Source organism: Cynocephalus volans, chromosome 3, assembly GCF_027409185.1.
Source record: "Cynocephalus volans isolate mCynVol1 chromosome 3, mCynVol1.pri, whole genome shotgun sequence".
NCBI lineage: Eukaryota > Metazoa > Chordata > Mammalia > Dermoptera > Cynocephalidae > Cynocephalus > Cynocephalus volans.
Genome location: NC_084462.1, coordinates 138,529,248 through 138,553,581, shown reverse-complemented (window position 1 = coordinate 138,553,581; position 24,334 = coordinate 138,529,248). Strand labels below are relative to the sequence as shown.

The following is a 24,334-nucleotide window of genomic DNA, read 5'->3' as shown; positions in this document are numbered from 1 at the left end:
GAAATTTACAAAGCTAAGAATTAAAGGCAGCCTTTTACCCAGATTTCTCACCAGTTGGTAAAATTCTAATGTGGGTCATTAACCAGTAATTCATATTTGGACTTATGGTTTAAAGCCTCCATACTGCAAAGGTACCGTGAACTTCTGATTTCTGAACAAACTGAACTTTCCTATGTGCTTCCTGTGCCCAAATTTAATTTTAAGTAAAGAGCAGTAATATCATAAATATGATTGACTTGGGTCAAGCGCTCCTATTAAACTGGAGAAATTTATATCACCCCCATCCCAATCCACAAAGAAAGGACTGCCAATGGTGTGTGCGTGTGTGTGTACACATGTATCTGTGTGTGTATATATATTATATATGTATGCACAAAGATATATAGATAGGTAAGTAGATATACATATATCTCAAAAAAGGCAATAACAAAAATACCAAACTACGCTTGCATTGAGGCAGCAGAATAAGAGTGTTAGAGTGAAGGGGAAATGGTTAGGATCTATTACAGTTTTAAATGACTGTGACACTAGCTTAACTTTTACCAAACTTGCCTGTGATTCCCCTCCAAACAGACAGACTTCTTAAGAAGCAGTCCTCCCCACACGAAATGCTTTGTGCTCAGGTCAGTCTGTACTATTCAAAACAAAACCAGTTCTGCTAGCAGAGATTGTGGTTTGCAGGGACATTTAAGCTTTTATTAAACTGGAAAGCAATCAAGTCTTTATGTCTACAAATTATACATTTAACAGTCCCACAAATTTGGCAAAGTTCATGATGACATCTAGGATGTTTTCACCAAATTATAGACATAAATATGGAAATCGTCATCAAACTTGATGAAGTACACAGATGGTCTGGCTTCTACTTGATGAATGACCGTGCCAGTCCTTTTCGAGCCATCTTCTTTGACATATTCCAGTTGTTTGCCTACCAGGCCGTCCACAGCTTCTGCTGCTGCCCTTCCTGCTGGTGAATCATCACAATCAGGGATAACGCGGAGATCGCCTTCTCTGTAATCATCTAAGAGCTGGTACATGTACAAGACAGGGTCTTTCTCATAGGTAATGTAAAACCACGTGTTCATGACAGGTGCGCGTGCTAAGACCATTCCCTTCCACTCGTCTTCAGAACCGTCCTCTGTCTCGAACACATGCTCCACCGCTTTGCCAATTATCGCGTCTGCTAAGTGTGCATCCCTGATGCGACATGTTGCAACTCTATCAGGCAGGACTTTGAGCGCAGAAACTCTTTCATCTTCGTAAAGTTTTAGTCCATAAACACAGTCCAATCCATCGTACTTTATAAAATACAAAGAAGGATTTACAGACACCTGGTCCAGAATGGTTCCTTTCCACTGGGTGACGAAGCCATTGCCCTCTTCCCACTCGTGCTGAATCCTGCAGCCTACTATGTCCCGCTGGGGCTGGGAAGCAGGTTTGCTGGGGCCCACACTGCTCCGATGTTTTTTGTGAGATGTCCTCTTCATCATGTTTGCAGATTCTCCAGGATGTCCTGCATCAGCTCTATGCCGCTAGCCAGGTGTCTTCCCCACTGGGGTCTTCGTTCATCTGTATTTAAATGAGCAGCAGAGCTGCTGGACTAGGGTGAAAATTCAATATTCTCCAATTTGAAACTGTTCACAGAATGTCAGTGTTCTTGTTCATCCACCACCCAAGTGTCTCTTTTACAAGTCCAGCAAAAACACATGAAATCACAAGCACTCTGCCGGCCACCAAGGCCGTGGTCCGCAGGCCCCCAACGGCCAGGATCATCCGTTGCTCCTTCGGGTTCCAGCCAGCACCAGCCGGAACCGGATGGCGCACCCCGCCCTCCCTGCCCCCACTCCCGCCCGCTGCGGCGCATGCGCACTGAGCCGAGGGACTGCAACGGCCGCACAGGCACGTTATACTCCAGAAATAGCACAATATTAAGAACGTACTTATAAGAGCCCCCACATTAATAGGTCAAAGGAGAAAAACCATGTGATCATACAAATACATGCCTAAAAATCAATTTAGTAAAATGTAATACTCATTCCTCATAAAAACTCTTAATGAGGTAGGATGTTACAGACACAGGAATATGTCGTTGTATCTGTGGTACAGTTTGGGGATGTTTGTCCCCCCCCCCAAAGCTGATGTTGGAGTCTGATCCCCAATGTGGCAGTGTCGGGAGGTGTTTGTGTCATGGGGGTGGATCCCTCATGAATGGATTAATGTCCTGGGGGGTGGGTAGTGAGTGAGTTCTTGCTTTGTTAGTTCCCGTGAGACCTGGTTGTTTAAAAGACCCTGGCACGTCCTGTCTCTCTCTCTCTCTCTCTCTCTCTCTCTCTCTCTCTCTCTCTCTCTCTCTCTCTCTCTCTCTCTCTCTCTCTCTCTCTCTCTCTCTCTCTCTCGCTTCCTCTCTCTCTCTCGCTTCCTCTCTCTCTCTCTCTCGCTTCCTCTCTCTCTCTCTCTCGCTTCCTCTCTCTCTCTCTCTCGCTTCCTCTCTCTCTCTCTCTCGCTTCCTCTCTCTCTCTCTCTCTCTCTCTTCCTCTCACCATGTGATCTTGTACCCGCCAGCTGCTGCCACTTTCCACCATGAGTAGAAGCAGCCTGAGGCCCCTGCCAGATGCAGCTGTCCCAGAATCGTAAGCCAAATAAACCTCTTTTCCTTATAAATGACCCAGTCTTGGGTATTTCTGTTACAGCAACACAAAAACAGACTAATACAATCTGTAATGTAATAAATATATGTAGAGAGGGGAGAATAAATAGATAAATACAAGGGTATTTCAAACAGATGTGGAAAATTCAATTAAAAGGTATACAAATCCTTCCATGAACTTTTTGAAGACCCCTCATATGTAGATGTCAAAAGAGCCAGCATAACACTTAATGGTGAATTACCATAGAAATATTTCTGTTAAAATCAGGAAGAAGGAAAGCTGTCTAGCAATATTCTGTTGGTCAATGCAATTAGACAAGAGAACAAATGTTTTAGTAACTACAAAGCTCTCTACAACTGTCAGCCATTGCTCTAGTAGACCTGTCTGTGGAACCAGCACAAGGCCAACTAAACTCTTAAACGAGCAAGACTTCTTGTAGATTCTCACCCTCTGTCCACACCTTTTGTGGTCTCATAATCAGTACAACCGTGAAATGAAGAATGTTGGTACTCATTCCCTTTCTACACTGGTAACCCAACCTTCCCCCAGCCCACAAGCCCCAGTCCCAGTTCCTCATGTTTCCTTGGAATACCAGATAGCTCCATATGACCCACCCAGTCCTTTGCAGTAACTCCAAGCTCCTGCCCCATCGCCTCAGGACTAGGCTCTCAGTCTGGCCCAGCAGATAAACACACCCTGCTGTGGCCTTTCTTTTGGGGACCAGTAGTTTGAGGTATGCCTCTTCCCAGTAACATGTTTTCTTTGTAACATAGCAGCCTTCTGAAGACAAAATATCTTACCTGACAGGAGCAACACTGATGGAGGGTATTTCAGGTAATAGTAGCAGATACGTGGTATACTCGAGAAGGAATTTCTAGACCCTTCAAAATACTGTAGTTACCACCACTGCCTATGTTTAAGGCTGTCCTGCATTTCACTGGTGTTTTTTGTTGCTTATATTCATTTATTAATATTACATCTGGTGCCTGTGTCCAAAATAAAAGTAATTTGCAATAAACAAGAATAAAAATTGCCAAAATTAAATATCATGTGAGTACCGAGCTTCCTGGAAGCCAAGACAGAAAAAAAAATGTTGTACATTATATACCTCTCACTGCTTGGTAAACAGCACTGTCATCTTCTCATAAGAAACTAAGTACTGCATGGCATTAAATTCCGAAACCAAAACACACATGCACACACACACGCACACACAAACACACACCACAAACATACATATCCAGATGCTCCTTCAGAACTGTCCTGTGCAGTTATTTGATAAGAATTCTGCAACAGAGAAAACAGACTCTGCCTATAAATTCAGGTCCTTTTATTGGGTGATACCTCTTTGGGGAAGAGGGAATATTGGCATAATGCAAAGACAAAGCTGTGTGATGATTAAAAAAAAAAAACTAGCTGAGCTTGGTCACAAATGTGGAGGTAGGCTTAATATGTTCATATGTGAAAAGCAGTAGAGAGCCTAAATAAAGGTTCTATACAAAGTATTCTCCATTATTATTAATCAGTGTAAACGTGCGGCTTGTTTTCAATTCTTCTGTGTGAAAGCTAGTGAGACATGATGATAAAGTTCCAAGACAACATTAAATTACTAGTGTCTCTTATTAGAAAGCAGCATTTTTCTTTTCAGGGTTAGGTTCCACCGTTTTTCTCATTCATTACTGATGCCACATCAAGTAATTTCTGCAAGGCTGGAAATAATTCATGCAACCAATCTTCTTTTACAAACTAATCATTTCTCCCCTTTAGGAAGTACTAGATATGGAACTTCTAGTGATGATTATGAAGAATAACAGTATTTATAAGAACCCAATGGGCTCAATGCTATCCTCTGTAGAGTTAAGGAAAATTTAACTGTGTTTAAAGGTCTTTCCAACTAACATTCACATTGAGATGGGAGGGGCCTGCCACGATCATTTTAGTACAGAAGTTCTCAAATATTTCATTCTCAGAAACCCTTTACAATTTGAAAGATTATTAAAGATTCCAAAAAGCTTTTGTTTAAAATGTATTATAAGTATCAATATTTGCCAAATTAGAAATTAAAACTGAAAACAATTTTAAATATGTAGTTGTTAATCTTATGAAAAATAAACCTATTACATGTTAACATGTTTAAAAATACAACTATATTTTCCAAAACAAAAATGTTAGTGATAAGAGTGGTAATTTTTACAGTTTTTTTCAAATCTCTTTAATGTCTGGCTTCATAGAGGATAACTGGACTCTCATATCTGCTTCTGTATTTAACCTGTTCCCATATCACATGTCATGTAGCATCTGGAAAACCCTACTGTGCACTCATGATAGAATGAATGTGAAAAAGGCAAATAACATCTTAGAAATATTATTGAGAAAGTTTTCACCCTACAGACCCACTGAGAGTATCTCAGGAACTATTGGGGTTCCCCCAACACACTTTGAGAACTGATTTTGAATGACTGACTCCCATAAAAGGAAAATTAAGCTTACTATCTAGTGAAGAAAGCACTGAAATTAGAAAAATAAAGGTTTCATTACAGATATTAAGCTAAACAGAAGTAGGAAACATGGTGTCTATTTTAAGGAGCTTATAATTTATTTTGCAGTAAGGTGGTAAGGTATATTGCATTACTGTTCAAAATAGTTGCTGTCCTTCTTATCAGCTTCTTATTGGGCTCTCTGTACTGAGGCTCTCCTATGGGAAGACTATATTCTTCCTATCCCATTAGGTTCATGTCGGCCATCTGACTCACTGTGGCCAGTGAAATGAGCGTGGGAGTGACATGTACGACTTCTGTGCAGAATCTTTAAGAGCCTTTGCATGGTTTCTCCATTCCCGAGAGACCCACAATGTCCCAGGAAGGAGCTCCTTCATCAAACTGAGTCCCAAAATGAAGGAAACATGGAGCAGAGTGGCATGCAACAAAGCAATTCACTAAGGTTTTTGAAGTTGTCACTGCAGCATAGCTTACCCTATGCTGACTGATACAGGGGGATAAGATAAATACAGAGAAACTTAAACATTAAAGAAAATATAGTAAAAATTATCCACACGTGTCAAAGAATATAATGCAAGGGGTGATCTACATCAGTACTCTCAATTTTTTTCAGCAAATATTTAATTAAATTTAATAAGCATTATGCAGTGGGCCCTGTGTGAGATATTGAATATTAAGGGATGAATAAAACATGGTCTTGGCATGGAAGGAGGTGGTGGGAAGCATGGGCTTTAACAGATCTAGATTGGAAGCTTAGTTCTGCTACTCACGACTATGTGATCTTGGATAAGTTTCTCTGAACTTTATTATTCTCATCTGTAAAATGGGGATGATAATACCTACTTCAGATGACTGTGAGAATTAAATGAGATAACTGTGTTAAGTGTATAGCAAATACCCTGGCTTAGTGTGCATGTCCGATAAAGGCTACTTTCCCTCCTCCCTCCTTCATCTCCCCAGCTCCCACCCTTCACTCCCAGATGACAGTCTTAGGATTCTCAGCTTAGCTTCATCTAGTGGGTTTCTCAGTTATTTTTCCAAAATTTAGTCTTTCTGCAGAGAACGGAATTGAGGCCACCAGAGATGGGAAAAGGGGAAGGAGTGGGGGGTTAGCAAGAAATTGGTAAAGGGCCACAAAATATGATTGTGCATTGTTGAATATACTAACTATCCTGATTTGAGCATCACATATTGCACACAGGTATTGATATTCAACACTGTACCCCACAGATATGTACCATCAATTATGTTTCAATAAAAAAATTTAGTCTTTCCAAAAATAAAAAATTCATATACACACACATTCACTTAGTCTGTCGCTCAACTAATATTTATTAAATGTTGTTGTTATCCCTGTTTTACAAATGGTATAAGTAGCGAGAGATTGAATAACTTCCTAACGTTATATGTGAACACATATATATCTACCCATTCTTTTTAGGGATAGATAATACTAAACAGTATTGATATACCACAACTCAATCATTCCCTTTTTGTTTTTACCATCACAAACAAGAAACCTCCTTATATAAACATCTTATATATAAAATGTATAGCTACATTTGCAGGATAAATTCTTAGAACTGGGTTGCTAGGTTAGAGAAGACAGCAATTTAAATTCTGATAGACACTGGGAAAGTGGCCTTTCAGGTCTTTTCTGATTTATGCTTCTGCCCTTGGGGTGTGAACAGGCCCTTTCCTCAGAAGCTCATACACACCGTCCCCTTAACCTTCAACAGCTTCTTGCCTCTAGATCAGTGTTTACCAAACCAAGTTCTCAAGAATAGTGTCACTGAACCCCATTTTGGAGAGGCTTCTCCCCAGAGAGCACCGTCCCCGTCAGCCCTGGTGAGTTGATGCCTTCTTCCCCTGCTTTTGCACACAGGGCAGTAGAGGAGTCTTGTTGAAAGCAGGCTTTGTTCTCTGAACTACACAAGGATTATTCATCTATCTGAAAGGTAACTTGTATATTGATCCAGAAACATCGCAGGAGTGTAGCTTTTTCATTGATTATTTGATAATGGGTCATTTCATTTTTATCTACTCTGACTTCTCTGTCTAACTCAGATAAAGAACCAGGTGACCCTGAGCACATAATTCATCTCAGTGGAAAGCATTTTGCCTGCCAATTCACATTAGCTCAAAAAGTGACCCTGCCAACCTCCAAGTTGTTCAGAACAATACATTCCAGAAATGGCTCTTCCAACCCGCCTTATTCTTGTTTAATGTTTGGGCAAAAAACTAGAGTATTTAGTTTGAAGCAAATTGCATCTCATATGTTCTTGGAATGAGGCTAAAGCAAATCTAAAACATCTTTCGGTGGAGTGAGCCCACACTGACAAGAGCACTTGTAATCACTTCCATTGTGTGTTCTTGCCAATTTATAACTACAGTCATTGAATTAATAACCATCAGCTGGAACTCACAAAGGCCTAATACCCAGGGCTGCATTCTGGAGCTGCTGGTCTGATATTTAAATATTTATTGATGATAATTGGATGACAGATAGGGATAAGCCAGAAATAAATTCAATCTGTTTGCATAGGCACAAACCACGTCCTAGCCAGATTCTTCCCCAGGCCACATAAACAGACTACCAAGAGAAATGGGGGTGAAAAGATCTTTGAAGAGGAGAGAAAACAAAGAAATTGAGCCTTATGATTACTTGTTTAGTTAAAGGACAACTTTACTATTTGTGTGTGTGTGTGTTTGTTTGCTTGTACCACATTTGTCAACAAAGAGAAGAAAATTTGAAATTCAATACTTTTCTTCCCTGGATTCTGGATTTTTCCTCCTATTTCAAAAAATATTTGAGTGCTACTAGACACCAGGCATTCAGTCTCTATACAGATCATTAAGATTTGGATCTGCCAGGTTATGCTGCTGTAACAATCACAAATCTTAATAACTGAAAACTTCGAAGGTTTATTTCATGCTCTACACAACAGATCTACATCAGGCTGACAGGGCATTCTGTACAACACAGTCACTCAAGGACACAGGCTGATGGAGCAGCCAATCGCCATTTCAGAAGGAAAAGAAGTCTTCTGGAGAATCTTGCATGAGCAATGCAATGTTCTGCCCTGGAACTAAGCAGCATTAATGATAACCACAGAAGCCAGGCTTAAGACAGGTGTTTCACTCCCTTCTCTGCTTCTCACTAACCATGTGAACTTGAACACGTCACTAAAATTCTTGGAGGTTCAGATTCTTTGTCTGAAAAATGGGAATAATACCATTTATTCATCAAGCTGCTCTGAAGAATAAATGAGATAATAAATATATAGAACTAGCACATACTAGAAAGTTAATAAATGATAGGATTTTGGTTTTACCATGTTAAAAGATTTCCTTAGAGCCCAGTGGGCTCCTGAGGACATGTGCTTTTGCTCCCTTTTGCAACATTGTACAAAATTCTTGAAAATATATATTAAACCACAATACATACATGTCTCAAGGCTCTCACTGCCACATATTGTGGTTTCTACCAGTTTAAGTTGTGCATGGGGAAAACTAACATGAGGGTGATTGGAGACTTGGCCCAAAGTTGTTCCATGGTCAAGAAGGGGTAACCCAACCCTGTATCTCCTGACTTCCATGACAAACCTCCATCTCATTGCTATGCCCTTCCTTTTGTGCATGTGGGAGAGAAGGAAGAACAACATACTGTGCCCCAAGGATAGCAGCTTTGGCACAAGCTTTTAGGCAAGAATCAGGTAAGCCAAAAGGTTATTGTCATTATTCATTTGCAATGATCACTCTTCACAACTATATTTTCTGTGTAATGAAGAAAATTAAAGAAACCAAAAAATGATTACAGAGCCACCACCCAACTAACAGCAGGAGTGTGCAGGGACTTCAGGAGCCAAGGACAGAACCTGCTGCTGCTGCTGCTGCTGCTGCTGCTGCTGCTGCTGCTGCTGCTGCTGCTGCAGACACCACTGCCATGTGGGTGGTCCATCACAGCCACTGCTACCACAAGGATGGCTTGCCACCACAGCAGTTACCAAAACCATGCAGGCAGCCCACCAACCTCGATTGCATTGACAGGAGAATCACCAGCAGAACCTGGGGAAAGAGATGAGCAAGTGCAGACCCCAACCCCTATGGGGAGTTATGCTGCCACATGCAGTAGCACATCCAGGGTTAGGAGGTACATGTGCAGCACGTGCAACTGCCTTGATCCAGGCAGAGACACACATGGAATCCCCAACAGTGCAGAAACCCAGAATACCCAAATAGAGTAAGGAAGAAAATTCCCAGTCACTGTCAACCCTCCCCCAACCAGGGGAAGCAAGCAAGGAGCCTCTACCTATAGGAAAGAGGAAAGAGAAACTCCCCACAGGGTCACCGTTCAAACAGAGGAGCTCCAGTATGCCCCAGTGCACCCACCAGAGACATGGGACACTAGCCAGGGTACGAACAAGCCCATCCAGGGTCACCTATCCCAGCCAAAGAGCAACAGGGCACCTAGGCACTTCTCCCAAGAACTCAATGAACCAACACAGTGCCACTAACCTCAGCAAGGAATCACTGAATGCCCCAGTGACTAAGCCATGGAGGCACTCACGCACAACTCCAACACTGCATACAATCAGAATACCCACACACAGACTACACTACTGTGTCTACCCACAACCAATACTAAAACACCCTACTCAACAGTCAATATAAAACATATCTACAGGAGGAAGTTTCTCTCCTCAAAGCCCACTCCAGAGTAATAGAAGAAGCAATTGTGCTACCAGATGACCAGACATCAACATAGAGATACTAGAAATTCAAAAAAAACAAGAAAATATGACACTACCAAAACAATACAATAATTCTCAAGTTCCAGATCCCATAGAGCAGGAAACCTTTGAAATCACTGAAAGGAATTCCAAGCAACAATCTTAACAAACTCAATGAGATACAAGAAGACTCAGTTAGATGACACAATGAAATGAGAAAAAGTCTCCAGGATATGAAGAAGGAAATTAATAAAGAGATGAATACCTTAAAAAAGAATGTAACAGAACTCCTAGAACTGAAGAATTCATTTGAAGAAATAAAAAACACAATTGAGAGCATAAGCAGCAGGTTAGAGCAAGCAGAAGAAATAACTTCTGATCTTGAAGATGGTCTTTTCAAAGTAACCCAGGCACACACACACACAAAAAAAAGATGAGAATTTTTTTATGGGGGGGGGGCTTCTGGCCAAGATGGTGGAATAGATGGTCCCCAGCTTCACTCTCTCCCGTAAATCACCAATTTTTCAACTATAAAAGAGCAACAACAGCCAAGCTGGGGCCACTAGAGTTCTGGGAAAGAGGAGAGAGACCTATGGAGTGCATGAAGGGGGGAGAAGCCATGATGAGAGAAAGAACTACTCTGACCATTTCAAGCTCTGGCTGCTTCCAGGCTGGAGCTGCTGAACACTCAGAGCAGGAGCCAGCAAAAGCCACAGCTGTGCCCTTCAGATGAAGTTGCTTGGAGGCGGTGGGGAGAAGAGAGTCTTGGTGGCCCCAAGGCCAGCAAGACCACTAATAGGGTTCCCGTGGACTCACATAGGAGCAAGGAGCCACAACGACTGAAAAAAGGAGCCATTCAGAGGCCAGTGAGTCATTGCAAGGGACTAGCACATGGTCTATCCCAGCACAGGTGGTGGAGGAGATGGGTCCACCTGGAGAACACTGGGGCACAGCAAGGAGAGCTGATCCGCCCCCCATTCAGGGAAGAACCACTGAGAGGACACTAGTTAAGAATACAGAACTGCAGGGGTTGCAGTTTGATGAAAAGATTCAGGCCAAGACCAGAGTTTCTACACAACCGAGGTGCACCAGATCTTTTGAGAGCTGGAAGTACCTATAAAGTCAACCATTAAAACCTGAGCTGCACAAAAAGACTTCCCTAGGGAATCAGCAGCAAAGCAGCAATTTAGCTTAACCACACAGCTCAAGTACTGGACCCCAGAGGAAATTCCCCCATTTTAGAAGTAAGCAAAGGACAACAAATTAGTTCCAGAGCAGAGTTTAGGTGATGGAAACAGCAAATAATCCAACACAGAACTAAAAGAAAAAACAAAGTACCCACAACCGAAGACAAAGTTTCGTATTAACTAGTTAAGGTCTCATTTCACTAAAGAACACCTATAATACCTAGAAGGACTGGATGTCCCCTGGGCTACCAAGCCAGAAAGAGGGGAGGGACAGGGGCCTCAGCAGTGACCCCCGACACTCACAACCTATCTCGAGGGTGGGGACGAGGGCCTTGGTCATGCTCACCTGACACATGCAGCCAGCCCAGCAATGACCACCGAGCTGCAGCAAGTAGGGCCCTGGGTTCCTGGCTGGGATGGTGGGGGATGAGGGCTTTTGCCACACCCCCCTGACATCTGCACCCAGCCCGGCAATGACCAAGCCACTGCTAGAAACCCCCTCGTCTCCCTTGTGGGAATGTGGGGGGTGCCACAGGCCTCAACCCCACCCCTCCTCCTTCCTCCATCTTCCATCCATTTCCTTCCCCTTTCCCCTCTCCCCCTCCCTTCCAATTGCTCTGCAACAACATCCTAGAATGTAAAAACTGATATTAATAAAATTAAATTTTCTTTTAAACAAATAAATAATGAAGAAGATCTAAGAGAGCTAGCAGACAACCTTAAGTACACAAACATCCAAATCATAGGTGCTCCAGGGGAAGGAGAATGAAAAAGACATTGAAAACCTATTCAACAAAATAATAGCAGAAAACTTCCCAGGTATATGGAGAAACACAGACTTTCAGATCCAGGTGGCTCAAAGATCTCCAAACAGATTCAATCCAACAGGTCCTCTCTGAGACACATTATAGTAAAACTGGAAAAGCTCAAAAACAAAGAGATTCTTAAAAATAGCAAGAGAAAAGCGTCAAGTCATGTGTAAGGGGGGTGGGTCCCCATCAGACTAACTGCAGACTTCTCAACAGAAAATCTACAGGCCAGAAGAGAACAGAATGATATATTTAAAATACTAAATGAAAAAAACTGCCAGCCAAGAATACTATACCCAGCAAGGCCACCCTTCAGAAATGAGGAAGAAATAGTATGTTTCCCAGATAAACAAAAACATCAGGAGTTCACCAAATGACCAACCCTACAAGAAACCCTCAAGGAGTCCTGCATCTGGAATCTTAAAAACAATAATCACTACCACAAATACATCAGAAAGAATAAAACCCACTGGTAGAACAAAAATGCAAACAAGAAAGAGAAAGAAACTGTATATTCCCACCTCAAAAAACCAACAAACACCAAAGACAAACAATAAAAGGGGAAGAAAGGAACAAAAGATATTTAAAACACCCAAATGAAAATCCATAACATACCAGGAGTAAGACAATACCTTTGAATAACAACCCTAAATGTAAACGGATGAAATTCCCCCACTCGAAAGACACAGACTGACTGGTTAGATTAAAAAGCTAGACCCAACTATATGCTTTCATCAAGAAACTCACCTCACCTGTAAAGATATACACATACTAATAGTGAAGGAATGGAAAAAGATATACCACACAAATGGAAACCAAAATCAAGCAGGAGTAGCTACTCTTATATCGAATAAAATAGACCTTAAACCAAAAACCATAAAAAGACAAAGAAGGCCATTATATAATGATAAAGGAATCTATAGACAAGAAGGCAAGAAGACAGAACAATCATAAATAAATATGCACCCAACACCAGAGCACTCAGATACATATAACAAACACTATTAGACCTAAAGAAAGAGATAGAACCCAATATGATAATAGTTGGGGACCTGAACACCCCTCTCTCAGCATTGTACAGATCATCCAGGCAACAAATCAACAGAGAAACACAGGATTTAAACTGTACTTTAGACCAATTGAACCTGGCAGATATCTACAAAACATTTCATACAACAACAACAGAATACACATTCTTCTCATCAGCACATGGTACATTCTCCAGTATAGACCATATATTAGGTCACAAATCAAGTCTCAACCAATTTTTAAAGTTGAAATCATCTCAGGTATCTTTTCAGATGATAATGGATTAAAACTAAAAATGAATAACAAGCAAAACTCTGGAAACTATACAAATATATCAGAATTAAACAATATGCTCCTGAATGACCTATGGGCCCAAGAAGAAATTAAACAGGAAATCAAAAAATTTCTTGAAACTAATGAAAATAAAGACCCATCATACCAAGACCTGTGGAATACTGCAAAAGTAATACTAAGAGGGAAGTTTATTGCTATATAAATGCTGTATTGGGGGGGTTTCAAGATGGCGGCGGCTGCGGCGGCTGGCGCGGAGTAGCTGAGGTGGAAAAGGTGGCCACTGGGCCTCAGGCAGCCGGGAAACTTGTGGACCTTCCTCTGGCCATCTCTTAAGGGAGGACTGCTGCTGCTGGCCGGTCGTGGGGGCTCAACGCCACTTTGCCCCTGGCAGGAGAGGCTGCCTCATTTACAGGCAACAGCTTTGAAGTGTGGAGCAGGAAAAGAACTGATTCTTAGCTGCAAAAGCGAGTCTTGAAACAGGGAACACGGCGCCAGGGCTGCTGTGGATGCAGCCAGGATCCCGGAGGCTGGGGCCGCACTGAAGGCGGCCAGCTGCCCTATTCAGGATTCGAGGTTTCAGGCCGGCATTAAAGAAGATTCCTGGGAGCGCCCGAGCGGCGCCGCGACTGAACAGCCCGAGGCGGCAGCGCCGAGAACACGGAAGGCAACAAACCAGAGACAGAGCGAGCGCCCGACCTGGCACAGCACTGTGAGTGATCCCTGGCCCACGCGGCTCCCGCCTGCACCACCAGGCCACTCACTGCCCCGGTGCTGCCTCCATTTTCCCAGGCGCGGGCAGCTCCGCCCTGCTCGGCCATCACTGAGCCCATTTGCTTGGCCTGGCGCGGGGCTTTCCGGACCCTGCAGGCCGACCTCCTCTCCCACTCCCTCCGCGGTTCTCTGGCGGGGCTGGGGGTGTGGGGCGTCCCGACCAGTGTTGGGAGGGCTAGAAAGTACGGGCGGGCCGACTGTCACTCCACCACACCCTGGACTCCGGCCCCGGTAAACTTCCTGTTACTGGGAGGCAGATAACATCTCTGCGACCACCAGTTTGGAAAAAAGCCTAACGAATTTCTGGTTGGGAATAGTGTGGTAGGAAAGTTCCCAGGTCCGCTTGAACCTGCCGGAGAGCAGGCTGCAGGCGGGCACTAGACTCGGTTTATACCGGGGGGATACAAAGGTGAACAAGACCCGAGAAAGATCTACACAGTGCTACAAAGGCACCCAGAGAGACCGGTTGTCTGTGCCTAGCAGAAACCTGATAGACTTCCTGGGCGAGTCGGTGCTGAGCAGGGTCTTGAAGGCCCAGCTGATAGACGAGGGGTGCAGAAGACACGCCCCAGCCCAGCACAGTGTGCACAGAGGGGGGAGACTCGACAGAAACCACACACCCGGTGGGGTCGCCACTGCACGATCTAACAGCCTGGGCCAGAGCACACGGAACGGGGAGAAGTCCTGTACAGAAAGTGAAAGCTCAACAGAGATCACACACCCTGTGGTACGTGATCCACCAGCCCAGCAGAGTACAAGCGGACCAGAAAGGTGGATCCCCGGAGAAGCCCAAGACCCGAGGCAACCCCACACACAAGACACTAGAGGCCAACTGAGCAGTCACGGCGGGAGCCATACCAAATTAGCAACCACAGCAACATCCTAGTTAGTCATTAGTCTCAAACCGGTGGACTGTGAAACCCCCTGCCACAATGAATAAACACCAAAAAAAAGACACCAGAAATACAAAAAATCAAGAAAGTACACCACCAAAAGTTAATAAATCTCATACTCTAGATCCTATAGAACAAGAAGCCCTTGAAATAACTGACAAGGAATTTCGAGTGATAATTCTAAGGAAACTGAATGAGATACAAGAAAACTCAGCTAGACATCATGATGAAATGAGGAAAAGTATACAGGATCTGAAAGAGGAAATATACAAGGAAATCAATGTCCTGAAAAAAAATGTAGCAGAACTTGCTGAACTGAAGAAATTATTCAGCGAAATAAAAAACACAACGGAGAGTTTAACCAGCAGGCTTGTCGAAGTTGAAGAGAGAACCTCTGAACTTGAAGATGGGCTGTTTGAAATAACACAAGCAGACAAAAAGAAAGAAAAAAGAATCAAGGACATGGAAGAAAATCTGAGAGAGATATCAGACAACCTCAAGCGCTCAAATATCCGAGTCATGGGTATTCCAGAAGGGGAGGAAAATGGAGATTCCATTGAAAACATATTCAACAAAATAGTGGCAGAAAACTTCCCAGGTATAGGAAAAATCACAAATCTTCAGATCCAGGAAGCTCAACGATCTCCAAACGTATTCAACCCAAAAAGGCCTTCTCCAAGACATGTCATAGTCAAATTGGCAAAACTCAGAGACAAAGAGAGAATCTTAAAAGCTGCAAGAGAGAAGCGTCAAATCACCTATAAGGGAGCCCCAATCAGGTTAACATCAGACTTCTCATCACAAACCCTAAAAGCTAGAAAGGAATGGGATGATATTTTCAAAATACTAAAAGACAAAGATTGCCAGCCAAGAATACTCTACCCTGCAAGGCTATCCTTCCGAAATGAGGGGCAAATAGTATATTTCTCAGATAAACAAAAACTGCGGGAGTTCACTACCACAAGACCACCCTTACAAGAAATCCTCAAGGGAGTACTGGGTTTGGTTCCTGAAAAATAACTACCACTGCCATAAAAACCTAAGAAAAATCTAAACCCGCTAGTACAATAAAAATGGCATTCATGAAGAGAAAACAAGCTAACAAAAACACTATCTACAACCTAAGGAGCCAACAAACAAAGAAACCAAACAGTAAATCAGAAAGCAAGGAACAAAAGACACCTAAGACAACCAAACAACCAATAAAATGCTAGGAATAAATCAACACCTTTCAATAACAACTCTTAATGTTAAAGGCTTAAATTCCCCAATTAAAAGACACAGACTGGCTGACTGGATCAAAAAGCAGGACCCAACTATATGCTGCCTACAAGAGACCCACCTCACCCATAAAGATTCACACAGACTAAGAGTGAAAGGATGGAAAAAGATTTACCATGCAAACAGAAAAGAAAAACGAGCAGGAGTGGCTATTCTTATATCTGACAAAATAGACTTTAAACTAAAAACCATAAAAAGAGACAATGAGGGACACTACTTAATGATAAAAGGACTGATCCATCAAGAAGACATAACAATCATAAATATGTACGCACCCAATGTTGGAGCAGCCAGATTTATAAAACAAACTCTATTAGACCTAAAGAAGGAAATAGACACTAATACCATAATAGCAGGGGACCTGAACACTCCACTGTCAATATTAGACAGATCATCTAGGCAAAGAATCAGTAGAGAAACACAAGATCTAAACAAGACTCTAGACCAATTGGAATTGGCAGATATCTACAGAACATTCCACCCAACAACCTCAGAATATTCATTCTTCTCATCAGCACATGGATCATTCTCCAGGATAGATCACATATTAGGTCACAAATCAAGTCTCAATAAATTCAAAAAAATTGGAATTATCCCATGTATCTTCTCAGACCACAATGGATTAAAACTAGAAATTAATAACAAACAAAACTCTGGAAACTATACAAACACATGGAAATTAAACAGCATTCTACTTAATGACATATGGGTCCAAGAAGAAATTAAGCAGGAAATCAAAAAGTTTATTGAAACTAATGAAAACAATGATACATCATACCAAAACCTGTGGGATACTGCAAAAGCAGTATTGAGGGGAAAATTTATTGCATTAAATGCTCACTTCAGAAGAATGGAAAGATGGCAAGTGAACAACCTAACACTTCACCTTAAAGAACTAGAAAAACAAGAACAATCCAATCCTAAAGTTAGCAGACGGAAAGAAATCATTAAGATCAGAGCAGAACTGAATGAAATTGAAAACCAAAAAACAATTCAAAAGATCAACGAATCAAAAAGTTGGTTTTTTGAAAAGATAAATAAAATTGACAAACCATTAGCATGGCTAACAAAAAAAAGAAGAGAGAAGACTCAAATAACAAAAATTAGAAATGAAAAAGGCGATATTACAACTGATTCATCTGAAATACAAGGAATCATTCGAGACTACTATAAACAACTATACGCCAACAAATTTGAAAATCTGGAGGAAATGGATAAATTTCTGGACACACACAAGCTCCCAAAACTGAACCGTGAAGACGTAGAAAATTTGAACAGACCAATAACAATAAAGGAGATTGAAGCTGTTATCAGAAGGCTCCCAACAAAGAAAAGCCCAGGACCAGATGGATTCACAGCAGAATTTTACCAAACATTCAAAGAGGAATTGACACCGATTCTTTACAAACTATTCCAAAAGATTGAAACGGACGCAAATCTCCCAAACTCATTCTATGAAGCAAACATCATCCTGATACCAAAACCAGGTAAAGATATAACCAAAAAAGAAAACTACAGGCCGATATCCTTGATGAATATAGATGCAAAAATCCTCACTAAAATACTAGCAAACAGAATACAGCAACACATACGAAAAATTATTCATCATGATCAAGTGGGATTCATCCCAGGGATGCAAGGTTGGTTCAACATACGCAAATCAATAAATGTGATACACCATATTAATAAACTCAAACACCAGGACCATATGATCATCTCTATAGATGCTGAAAAAGCATTTGATAAAGTTCAGCACTCATTCATGACAAAGACCCTCTATAAGTTAGGTATAGAGGGAAAGTATCTCAACATAATTAAAGCCATCTATGCCAAACCCAATGCCAATATCATCCTGAATGGGGAAAAGCTGAAAGCTTTTCCTTTAAGAACAGGCACTAGACAAGGATGCCCACTCTCACCACTCCTATTCAACATAGTGTTGGAAGTACTAGCCAGAGCAATCAGAGAAGAGAAGGAAATAAAGGGCATCCAGATTGGAAAAGATGAAGTCAAACTGTCCCTGTTTGCAGATGACATGATCCTATATATCGAACAGCCTAAAACCTCTACAAAAAAACTGTTGGAATTGATAAATGATTTCAGCACAGTAGCAGGATACAAAATCAACACACAAAAATCAGTAGCATTTCTTTTCTCCAATAGTGAACATGCAGAAGGAGAAATCAAGAAAGCCTGCCCATTTACAATAGCCACCAAAAAAATAAAATACTTAGGAATTGAGTTAACCAAGGAGGTGAAAAATCTCTATAATGAGAACTACAAACCACTGCTGAGAGAAATTAGAGAGGATACAAGAAGATGGAAAGATATTCCATGCTCTTGGATTGGAAGAATCAACATAGTGAAAATGTCCATACTACCCAAAGTGATATACAAATTCAATGCAATCCCCATCAAAATTCCAAAGACATTTTTCTCAGAAATGGAAAAAACTATTCAGACATTTATATGGAACAATAAAAGACCACGAATAGCCAAAGCAATGCTCAGCAAAAAAAATAAAGCTGGAGGCATAACACTACCTGACTTTAAGCTATACTACAAAGCTATAATAACCAAAACAGTATGGTACTGGCATAAAAACAGGCACACTGACCAATGGAATAGAATAGAGAATCCAGAAATCAACCCACACACTTACTGCCATCTGATCTTTGACAAAGGCACCAAGCCTATTCACTGGGGAAGGGACTGCCTCTTCAGCAAGTGGTGTTGGGATAACTGGATATCGATATGCAGGAGAATGAAACTAGATCCATACCTCTCACCGTATACTAAAATCAACTCAAAATGGATTAAGGATTTAAATATACACCCTGAGACAATAAAACTTCTTAAAGAAAACATAGGGGAAACACTTCAGGAAATAGGACTGGGCACAGACTTCATGAATACGACCCCAAAAGCACGGGCAACCAAAGGAAAAATAAACAAATGGGATTATATCAAACTAAAAAGCTTCTGCACAGCAAAAGAAACAATTAAAAGAGTTAAAAGACAACCAACAGAGTGGGAGAAAATATTTGCAAAATATACATCTGACAAAGGATTAATATCCAGAATATATAAGGAACTCAAACAACTTTACAAGAAGAAAACAAGCAACCCAATTAAAAAATGGGCAAAAGAGCTAAGTAGGCATTTCTCTAAGGAAGATATCCAAATGGCCAACAGACATATGAAAAAATGCTCAACATCACTCAGCATCCGGGAAATGCAAATCAAAACCACATTGAGATACCATCTAACCCCAGTTAGGATGGCTAAAATCCAAAAGTCTATGAACGATAAATGCTGGCGAGGCTGCGGAGAAAAAGGAACTCTCATACATTGTTGGTGGGACTGCAAAATGGTGCAGCCTCTATGGAAAATGGTATGGAGGTTCCTTAAACAATTGCAAATAGATCTACCATACGACCCAGCCATCCCACTGTTGGGAATATACCCAGAGGAATGGAAATCATCAAGTCGAAGGTATACCTGTTCCCCAATGTTCATCGCAGCACTCTTTACAATAGCCAAGAGTTGGAACCAGCCCAAATGCCCATCATCAGATGAGTGGATACGGAAAATGTGGTACATCTACACAATGGAATACTACTCAGCTATAAAAACGAATGAAATACTGCCATTTGCAACAACATGGATGGACCTTGAGAGAATTATATTAAGTGAAACAAGTCAGGCACAGAAAGAGAAATACCACATGTTCTCACTTATTGGAGGGAGCTAAACATTAATATATAAATTCACACACACACATACACACACACACACACAAATCGGGGGGGGGAGGGAAGAAGATATAACAACCACAATTACTTGAAGTTGATACAACAAGCAAACAGAAAGGACATTGTTGGGGGGGGGGGAGGGAGAAGGGAGGGAGGTTTTGGTGATGGGGAGCATTAATCAGCTACAATGTATATTGACAAAATAAAATTAAAAAAAAAAAAAAAAAAAAAAAAAAAAAAAGATTTTCAAACCAAAAAAAAATAAAAATAAAAAAAAAAAAAAATAAATGCTGTATTAGTCCATTTCTGTTGCTTATAACAAAATACCTGGAACTGGGTAATTTAGAAAGCAAACAAAATTCATTGCTTACAGTTACGGAGGCTGGGAAGTCCAAAGTTCTTCTGGTGGTGGTGACAGTGACCCAGGGGTCTCATATCACAAGATGGTGTAAGTAGAGAGAGAGAGAGAGAGACAGAGACAGAGACAGCCTCTCCTCTCTCTTATAGCCCTCAGAACCATGCCCCTGACCACAATTTTTAATCCATTCACTACTGCATGGTCCTACAATCTAATCACCTCTTCAAAGCTCCACCTTTCAATTACCATAATAGGATTTCCCACCCTCTTAACAGTCACAGTGGGGGCCAAGTTTCTGATACATAAAACTTGGGGGACACAATTCAAGCTTCAGTGAGTTTTGGGGGACATAAGTCATCAAAAGATGAAATCAAATTGTCCCTGTTTGCAGAAGACATGATCCTATATAGAGAAAAACCTAAAGACTCTACAAAAAAAACTCTTAGAGCTTATAAACAATTTCAATAATGTTGCAGTATACAAAATCAACACTCAAAAATCAGTAGCAGTTTTATACTCCAATAATGAGCTAGCAGAAAAAGATATCAGGAAAGCAAGCTCATTTACAAGAATCAGGAAAAAAAATAAAATATCTGGGAATAAATTTAACCAGGTAGGTGAAGAATCTCTACAATGAGAACTACAAATCTCTGCTGAAAGAAATTAAAGAGGACACAAAAAGATGGAAGGATACGCCATGCTCTTGTATTGGAATAGTAAAAATGTCAATACTACCCAAAGCAATCTACAGATTCAATGCAATCACCGTCAAAATACCAAAATGTTCTTCACAGAAATAGAAAAAACAATCCTAACATTCATATGGAATAGCAAAAGACCCCAAACAGCCACAGTAATCCTGAGCAAGAAAAAATAAAGTCAGAGGTATTACACTACTTGACTTCAAATTATACTACAAAGATACAGTGAAAAAAGAACATGGTACTAGCATAAAAACAGACACTTGGACCAAGGGAACAGAATAGAGAACCCAGAAATCAGCCCACATACTTTCAGCCAACTCATCTTTTACAAAGGCACCAAGAACATACATTGGGGAAAAGTCTCCCTCTTCAATAAATGATGCTGGGAAAACTGGACATCCATATGTAGAAGAATGAAACTAGATCTGTACCTCTCATCATATACCAAAATCAACTCAAAATGGATTAAACCAGTGAGACTGGCTATTAATCAAAAAGACTGAGAATAACAAATGCTGGCAAGAATGTGGAGAAAGGGGAACTCTTCTACACTGTTGATGGGATTGTAAATTAAAATAGCCATTATGGAAAACAGTATGGAGGTCTCTCAACCAACTACATATAGAACTACCATACAATCCAGCAATCCCACTTCTGGGTATATACCCAAAGGAATGGAAATCATCATGTCAAAAGGATACCTGCGCTCCCATGTACATCACAGCTCTATTCACAATAGCCAAGAGTTGGAACCAACCTAAAAGTCCATTGACAGACAACCGGATAAGGAAAATGTGGCATATATACACAATGGAATACTACTAGGCCATAAAGAAGAATGAAATTCTGCCATTTGTTGCAACTTGGATAAGCTTGGAGAAGATTATGTTAAGTGAAATAAGCCAGGCACAGAAAGAGATACCACATGTCCTTACTTGTTAGTGGGAGCTAGGAAGGAATGAAGAAGGGAAAGGAGACAGACCACAATAGTACATTGAACTTTCAGAAAGAGAGAACTGATCTATGGTTACTAGAAGTGGGAAAGAGGGAGGGACAGGGAGGTTAGGGAGAAATTGGGTAAGGGACACAAAGAATAATTACAATTTGTAACAACGAACATGGTAATAATATTGATTTGATCATCACATACTGTAGACAAACAGCCAATACTGTACCCCCAAAATATGTATAATCAGTTATGTTTCAATAAAAATAAATAAATAAAAATTTTAAGTAGATCATAAAAGATTAAAATATTATCTTGAAACTTGGTCATGTATTTTTCAAAATAGGATTGATATATTTGTAACCAAAAAATTATTACATAAATCACTAACTATATGTATTTTTCAATATGTGAAAAAAATGGATCAAAGGCTTAAATACAAGACCTGAAACTATAAAAATTCCTAAAAGAAAACATAGTGAAACACTTCAGGAAGTAGGACTGGGCAAGTACTTTATGAATAAAACACCAAAAGCACAGGCAACAAAAAAATAAATAAATGGAATTGTATTAAACTAAAAAACTTCTGCATAGCAAAAGAAACAATTAACAAAGCTAAAAGACAACATATAGAATGGGAGAAAATATTTGCAAACTATGCATTCACCATGGTATTAAAATCCAGAATACACAAGGAACTCAAACAACTTAACAGTAAAAAAACAAGTAACCCAATTTAAACATGGGCAAAGGAGCTGAATAGGCATTTCCCAAAGCAAGATATACAAATGGCCAACAGACACATGAAAAAATGCTCAACATCACCCAGCGTCAGGGAAATGCAAATCAAAACCATCTCAGCCCAGTTAGACTGGCTCTTATCAAAAAGACAGAGAATAAAATATGCCGGTGAGGGTGCAGAGAAAAGGGAACTCTCCTACACTGTTGGTGGGACTGTAAAATGGTGCAGCCATTATGGAAAACAGTATGGCGTTTCCTCAAACAACAACAGATAGAACTGCCATATGATCCAGCAATTCTACTGCTGGGTGTATACCCGAAGGAATGGAAATCATCATGTCGAAGGGATACCTGCCGCTCTATTTACAGTAGTTAAGAGTTGGAACCAACATAACTGTCCACCAAAGGACAACTGAATAATGAAAATGTGGTATATATACACAATGGAATCTTACTCTGCCATAAAAAAGAATGAAATTTTGCCATTTGCAGCAACACGGATGAACTTATGTTAAGTGAAGCAAGCCAGGCACAGAAAAATACCACGTGCCCTCATTTATGAGTGGGAGCTAAAAAAAAAAAAATGAAAAAAGAAAAAGATACAACAATCACAATAATTCATTCAGCTTTCAAAAGGAGAGAATAGAACTGAGGCCACCGCAGGTGGTAAAGGTGGGGGGGTGGAGTGTTAGTAAAAAATTGGTAAAGGGCCACAAAAATGATTACATTGTGTAATATTGAATATACTAATTATCCTGACTTGAGCATCACATATTGCACACAGGTATTGATATTCAATGCTGTGCCCCACAGATATGTACAATCAATCATTTTTCAATAAATTGAAAAAATGATTACAGTTATAGTAACTATCATAATGGCTAACATTTACTGAGAATTTGCCCTGTGCCATATACTTTTCTGTAGACTTTTTGAGGATTGTCTCATTTAATCTTCACACTAACCCTGGGAGGTCGGTAACATTATTATCCCATTTTGCAGGTGAGAGAACTGAGGCACCATGAGGTGAAGGATCTTACCTAAGGTCCCCTATACAGTAAGTAGCTCAGTCAGGAGCCCATATTCTTAGCCTCACTATGGCTGTAACATATAGTCATTCTTTTGAAATCTTACTTACCAGCAAAAGGGAATGGTGGCTGATACAATTGCTCCATACGTTAAAGGACGTCCTAATAACTGTAAATCCATTTAGACATATTGTTATGATCTTCTCCATGATTACACTCAGCATCTCCCTAGCACCAGACAGATAACCAACAGATAAGTTCTTGAGCATGTAAAGAAAAAGCAAAAGAATAGGGGCTGATTGGAAGAAGATAGAGAATGTGATCAACTGATATTTACTGAATGAGGGAATGGCAAATCCATCATCACTAATTGAAAAAAAAACAAACCAATGGTAATCAACAACATCCCTTTCATAAATGATGTTCATTATTTCAATTTTGTCACCCCTTTAACACAAGATGTACATGCCAGATTCTGTGTATTGAACCTCCTTGCACCACTGCCTTTTTATACACCAAGGAAGACAGTTATGGAACAGAGTATTTCAGGGAAGTGTAACAGCACGGAGCCGAGAGAGGGAACTCATGCCTATCTCAAGGGAGAGGAGGCAGATCTCATGGATAGAACACATGGGCTCCATCAGTCTGACAGGTACTAC

At 40.7% G+C, this 24,334-nt stretch overlaps 1 protein-coding gene across 1 annotated transcript in view; it reads right to left on the bottom strand.

Moving 5' to 3' along the window:
• Positions 1 to 782: 782 nt before the first annotated feature.
• Positions 783 to 24,334, bottom strand: part of LOC134372760 (spindlin-1-like) — a 40,577-nt gene continuing 17,025 nt past the window's right edge. The window contains 2 exon segments of the mRNA XM_063090137.1: positions 783 to 1,559; positions 1,735 to 1,882. Of these exon segments, the coding sequence (XP_062946207.1) occupies positions 783 to 1,559; positions 1,735 to 1,882 (925 nt within the window).